This window comes from Austrofundulus limnaeus, unplaced genomic scaffold (genome assembly GCF_001266775.1).
Source record: "Austrofundulus limnaeus strain Quisiro unplaced genomic scaffold, Austrofundulus_limnaeus-1.0 Scaffold82, whole genome shotgun sequence".
Taxonomy (NCBI): Eukaryota; Metazoa; Chordata; class Actinopteri; order Cyprinodontiformes; family Rivulidae; genus Austrofundulus; species Austrofundulus limnaeus.
This window is the reverse complement of record NW_013952484.1, coordinates 270,066-276,383: the sequence shown is the minus strand read 5'-3', so window position 1 is coordinate 276,383 and position 6,318 is coordinate 270,066. Positions and strand designations below refer to the sequence as shown.

General features: G+C 37.0%; 1 protein-coding gene and 1 non-coding gene across 2 annotated transcripts in view; one reads left to right on the top strand and one right to left on the bottom strand.

The window, feature by feature from the left end:
• The window catches only part of tmem18 (transmembrane protein 18), a 4,589-nt gene extending 2,457 nt beyond the window's left edge, over positions 1-2,132 (top strand). The window contains exons 3-5 of the mRNA XM_014011561.1: positions 523-577; positions 695-788; positions 884-2,132. Coding sequence (XP_013867015.1) covers positions 523-577; positions 695-788; positions 884-982 — 248 coding nt within the window. The 3' untranslated portion in view covers positions 983-2,132. The remainder of the gene's footprint in view (positions 1-522; positions 578-694; positions 789-883) is intronic.
• A 3,459-nt stretch (positions 2,133-5,591) lies between these two features.
• Positions 5,592-5,674, bottom strand: trnal-cag (transfer RNA leucine (anticodon CAG)). The gene has a single exon. It is a non-coding gene; the product is annotated as a tRNA-Leu (tRNA).
• Between the last annotated feature and the right edge of the window lie 644 nt (positions 5,675-6,318).

The following is a 6,318-nucleotide window of genomic DNA, read 5'->3' as shown; positions in this document are numbered from 1 at the left end:
GGTCGCATGCACTCAGTGTATTTAATATTTTTTCCAAAAGCCACACACAAATATCTGCCTTTTAGTCCAACATTATGCACAGCTTTTTTTTTCTTTTTACCTTTGTTTATTTTGTATCTCTGACCAAACCTGTTTTCCACCTTATAACTGAGAATAACACTTAGTAGGGAGGACAGCTGTGTTCTCTGTCTTCAGTCCAACTGAGACCCCTAGTGGCAGCTCTTAACCACTTAAGAGTCCTCTGGAGCAGTCTTAACATTTCTTGAGCGTAAAAGTGATTCTTAGACTTAATAATTTTGATAACTGGCACTTACACTGAAGTCACTTACACTTAAGTCACTTACACTTAAGAGTAGGAGAAAATCTAAGAAATTTTCAGCACTTAAGTTTAAAAAATCCTCCCTAAGTTTGGTAAATATGGGCCCTGATAGGTAATAATCTTGGGTGTTGTGTTCACATTTGTTCAAAAGGACTTTATTTTGTAGACTGACTTGATATTAACATGATGTGACTTCTCCACAGCTGGCCTTGTTTACAGCGCTGAATATCTAAATGAGCTGGCTGCCTTGAACTGGAGGTAAAACATTCATTTCTTTTTTTTTTATTACCTTTTATTTTTATTTCAAATAAAGCATGTTTGTCAGTGGAAAACTCAGCTAACAAACTAAAAAAAATGTTGGCGTTTGTCTCTCAGGTCCTTCTCTGAGTTCCAGTACTTTGACTCTAAAGGCATGTTCATATCACTTGTCTACTCAATTCCTCTTCTGCTCAATGCAGTCGTCATCGTGGTGAGTTTCACCCTTTTTTTTATTTCTCAACATGTCACAAACACTCGCAAGCAAGAAAAATACCAGCTTTAATCTCCCGTTTTCGGCTCTGACAGATGGTGTGGGTGTACAGAACCTTTTCCACCATGGCCGAACTCAAGACGCTTCAGCTGAAGAGAAAGGCCCGTCGAGAGAAGAGAGAAAAGACTGACTGATCCCACGCTTTATGTCCATACATGGAGCTCATTTGGAAGAATTAAGAATCTCTTCTCTGCTAATCCTGACTTTTGGAAAAGGGAAGCAGATTTCTTGTGACTTAAAAGGGATTATTGTCTCATGGTGGTAATATCAGATACTTTGTGCTGTCATAAATGTTAGAAGACGCCGCAGAGCGTTAACATTTAACACCATGGAGGTTAGAAGACCAAAGATATTTGTTTTGAATTTAATGTTTCAAAATCTAACATGAACATTTTTATTTTGCTGTTTAATCCAAGGTTTGCAGATAAGATTTAAAACTAGACGGGACTAGACTGGCACTGGTGCTGAGTCCATCACATCTAAAAACAATTAACTTTTTTTTCTCGTCCACAATAAAGTTTTTTTGTGGAAAAACACCTACTTTTACAGTTGATTAAACTTTTTGTCTTTTTATGATCGTTTTTTGTTTGTTTTGAGCACTAGGTTTTTTTTTAACTGACTAGAGAAACTGCATTTCCTGCCAAAATGTAGCGTGAATGCTCATTGCCAAATAATTTTGCTGAAAGCCAAGTCAAGCTGAAAGAGTTTAGTAGCAAAACTGTAAACAGCTGACTTTTGCAGAGAGTAGGAACAGAAAAGAGAAAAGTCGGAATAATATCAAAGCTGAACAGAGAAGAATTTGAGCTAAAATTACAAAGAAAATCAGCTTAAAAACAGAAAAAAAGTTTAAACTACCAGGAAGAAGTTGCAAGAAACAAAGAATGAACAAATTACGTAAAAACAACAAAACTTTCTTCGCTTAAAGACATACCTGCTTTTTAATCCATTTTCACATTGTAATCATTTAGTTCACTTGTAATGGAAAAAAAATTTCTACTGTCCCGATAACAACTGCTTCACTGTGTTTTAATCTGTTCCCTTGATTATCAGTAGAAGGGGATATTTTTGGCCAGGACAAAATCTGATGTAATTTATCTGTTATTTTCCTATCTTGAACCAGTACAAAGCTGGAAATGAGGTCATTGTTAGATAACATCTGTATGTTGAAACAGTATAAAGAGTCATCAGAGCTGCCTCAGCTCAGATCATGTAAGGCTGGTTGGACAAGTCCTCCACGGTTGACATGTTGACATTCATTTGTAAATAAAAAAGTCTGTGCTGCTGTATAGTCGTTAACAGTGTTGTATGAAGTACCTCAAAGTGATACTTGAGTAAAAATACTCTTATAAAATTACTTTGGTAAAAGTTCGTCACCTCCAAGAATATTACTTGAGTAAAAGTCTTAAAGTATCTGATTTTTTTGTTGTTGTTCTTCAGTATCAAAAGTAAATTTATGACATAAAATATACTTAATAATATTAAGTAAGAATGAGCGGTTAGATTTTCCAAAATGACATTTATTGGGAGGTGACGTCCCCAAAAAAACATTTTTCTAAAGACGTGCAGCTGTGATGGAATGTACAAACTAATACTGTGTCAGAATGATATATTTTTACTTTTCATCTGAAGGTCAAATTAGTCATTTTTGAAGTCAAAATGACTAATAAAAGTAATTTGATCAGTTTGTTAGCATTACACTACGTACACGCCTAAACCAGGCTTCCAACTCATTTAAAAAAAAATCATCTTCAACGTTGATGTCATTATAAGTTTCATAAGTTGGGATAAGATAAAACATAGTGTGACAGGGCTTTTACTACAATTAAATTCACTCTACCCAGGAGGCAAAATTCAACAAGAACAAGAACCAGCTGGAATGAAATAGGAATAACAACTTTCTACTTCTTGCCTTTTTAAAAAATGTATAAATAGAAAGTACAGATAATTGTGTGAAAATGTAAGGAGTAGAAGTAAAAAGTAGGCTGAAAAGCAATTACTCAAATATAGTACAGATTACCAAAATTTCTACTTAAGTACAGAAAAAAAAGTATTTGTACTTAGTTACTTTACAATTCTGGTTGTAAACCCCTCTATTAAACTAGAATGGACTGGTCCGGAAGCTGGAGGAGGGGCGGGGTTTGAAGCGCCTCATTTGCATTTAAAGGCACAGTGTGTAGGATTTGTTGTTTTCAGYGACATCTAGTGGTTGAGTGGTTGAATCATCCTCCTCCCTGGTCCTCCCCCCACCCCCACCCCCCGCTTCCAAACACAAAGGAGTTGCTACGGTGTCTCTCAGGTGTCAAAAGCCTTCGATAATTCCAACCGCGATGTCTACCAGCAGCTTCAGGGCTAGTGATGTTTCAAGTGGTAAGATTATGAGCTTTAATAAGTAAAATTATCCCAGCTACAATGACAGACAACAAATATTACATTTACTGTATAGTATTACAACTAAAACTGTTTTTGACACCGCCACCGCAGTTTGTCCATCATGAGCCTTCGTGGACAAGATGGCGGTGCAAGATGGCGGCTGCCTGTGTGGCGACCCGCGACCATGGAGATATAAACAGCTTTTTATAAGGTAAAAATAATTAAACAAGGTCTTTGTCTGCAATGATTAGACATATTTTTTTTATTATTGTCATTAGTGATTATCTCAATTTCRGCTAAAAGAATTGACAAAATCCTACACACTGTGCCTTTAAAGAGACAGTATTAAAATGAGTTGATCTGGGACACACCTCAGAAAAAGTGAAAGAGGGTCTTGTGGAGTTACAGCAAGGAGGAATTCAGACCAAAGCATTAAAGAAATGTGAAAAAAGAAGGATTTAAAAGCATTATATTTCTGGTTAATGCACACTTTGCTGGATTTACAGCTGTATACTCAGGGAACTACAAAACTAAACAAAAAAAAGTAGACAAATTGCTGTTTTTTTATTCATTCTAATCAAATTTAATGCATTTCACCCCCTGCAAACCAGTATTTGCCTCTATAGATTCTGCTTGAGAATAAACCCTGCACCACTAGACGGCAGCATGGGCTAAATGACAGGAAGGCCTCAGCTGACTGTACATTTGGAAACACTTTCCTCAGCTCACACTCCATTTTTCACCTGTTATCTCTGTCAGGGATTTGGCAGCGTGGCTCTGCTCTCTATTTGTTTAAGTTTGTCCGCATCCCTCCTTATTTGTTTTCTCAGATGAATGTGATACAACGCTGGCAGGCTGTGCGTACATTCATCTGTCAGGACGCATTAGGTGTGGACGTGAGCGATTGGACGGCGGTCTCTGGAACTTCTCAAAACGGACCGGGAGGGGCGTGGGCGTGCTGATGGGCGAAGGTGATGTGAGTGTGTGCGGAGGGCCTCCGCCTCTGAAGACATGCGAGACCTGCCCTCTGACCTCACTTCGTTGCACAAGAGCAGGTGTTAAATCACAGTGCGAGTCTGTCCGTCACAGCTGATGCAACRACGTCGACATCTCCAGCATGAGTTACGCGTAAATGCGAGTTTAAGCGTCAAAAGGCCCGCTCAAGTCTCACGTGTTTACTCTGGTCACTGAAAATTGTGAATAAACCTYATCATCTGCTGAATCCGTCTGGTTTGAGTTGATGTCAGAGCTGCAGCCAGCTTCAGCAGTTCATGTATCACAAATATGTGCTTTCCTTTTTGTTGGGCAGATGCTGATCGTCCAGATGTGGTTCAAAGTGGGAAAAGACTGGATTAGTGGGGAAAAAAACACCTGTTAGAAGTATAGCCCGTGAGAGCAATGAGCATCACAGAACATATTGAACAGATGAGCTGCAAGGTTCACATAATATCAGGCTTCACATTAAAATCAACCTGCCTTGATGCAAAGATGTGCGGAAAAACATAATGTATTATAATACATGCCAAACATTTTGAAAATGTAGAAGAATAATTCATTTTATGCAATCTGAACGTATTTGTAAATGTTTAAAAAACAACTAACAATATGCTTATTAAATAAAGTATTTAGTTATTTAGTTAAAACTAGTGTTTGTTTGTCTTTTTCATTATACTGTAACAATTCTGTCAAGGTTTTCTGAAAAATACGGAGCCCACGAGGGGACACAGGAGTTTATTTTTCTTTTGCGTTCCCACGCAAWAGTATTGCGTTACCTCGCAATACCTTTTGCGTTCCCTCGCAAAAGTAGTTTATCACAGTTGTGCCTGCTGGTTTGTTAACAAATTCACATGTTCACCATTATTGAGTTAGCCTACTGCTTTAATTGAGCTTCAGAATGAATATATCACACAATTATGCATGGAAGTATGTCAGCCACGCAACATCTAAATGTTAATGTCACGAACTTGTGGTGACACCTCCAGTTTTGGTAACCGGATATTTCAAAATAAAAGTCTGATTTAATTCAGTTCATATACAAAACAAACTTTTGCGTGGGAACGCAAAACAATATTGCGAGGGAACGCAAAAGGGAAAAAAARTCCCCCATGTCCCCTCGCGGGCTCCGTAGAAAACCTCCTTTTAGGAGTGTTTTACTGATTACATGCTGTGATTTTACATTTTGAGGTAATGTCTCAATGGTTTAAGTGAAAAGAAAATTGTGTTTGATTCTGATTTTAATCTAAGAAACCAGTATTTTTTGTCTAAATTCTTTCTTTCTTTCTTTCTTTATTTCASTGTAGCTTTTGTTGAAGTGAAATCTGGGTGGATTGGACATTTTTCAGTAAAATCGCACAACTGACCTAAAAATTGTTCTGTCAGAAGTGGGATTTCAACCCACGCCTCCGGGGGAGACTRCGACCTGAACRCAGTGCCTTAGACCGCTCGGCCATCCTGACTGTAACCAGATTTGCTATGTAAAAGCCACAGACACGTGATGCCTATTCTGGTGTATTTTCGAGTAGCTCATAATGTTTTCAGTAAAAAGAAATTCAGAGTTGTTCATTTCAGAATTTCACTTCTCAGCTATAGCAAGTTTAACACCTTTCAACAAGATTTTTTGCTACATTAATCTAGTTTCTGATACTTTTAGAAAGCATTACTTTTGGCTTTTCTTTAGCATTTTGCTTCCTGATAGCATTTTCCTACTTTTAGTTAGTGTTCTGCATATTTTAATCAGCTTCAGCAAATTTTAAATAAAGAGTTGTCCAATTTAAGAGGAAAAAACAGCTGAAACAAACTGTGCATAACCTTGAAAAAATTATATTTCTCAGTTCAATGTATCTCTCTGCAGTAAAAAAAACAAAACAAAATATATATAAATCAGTATGACCTATTTTATTGGTCTTCAATAAACATATTTGCTTTTAAAAATAAAGTGTGTTCCCTATTAAATTAATTAGAAACCCATTGTTTTAGTTTTTAACTCCAGCTTAACCTTTCCTTTTTTGAAAGGACAGTCATTAAACTGCATCAACCTATCAGGCTACAAAAACATCTACAGAGCACTGTATAGCCTCTAAAACAAACAAAAATAATAATC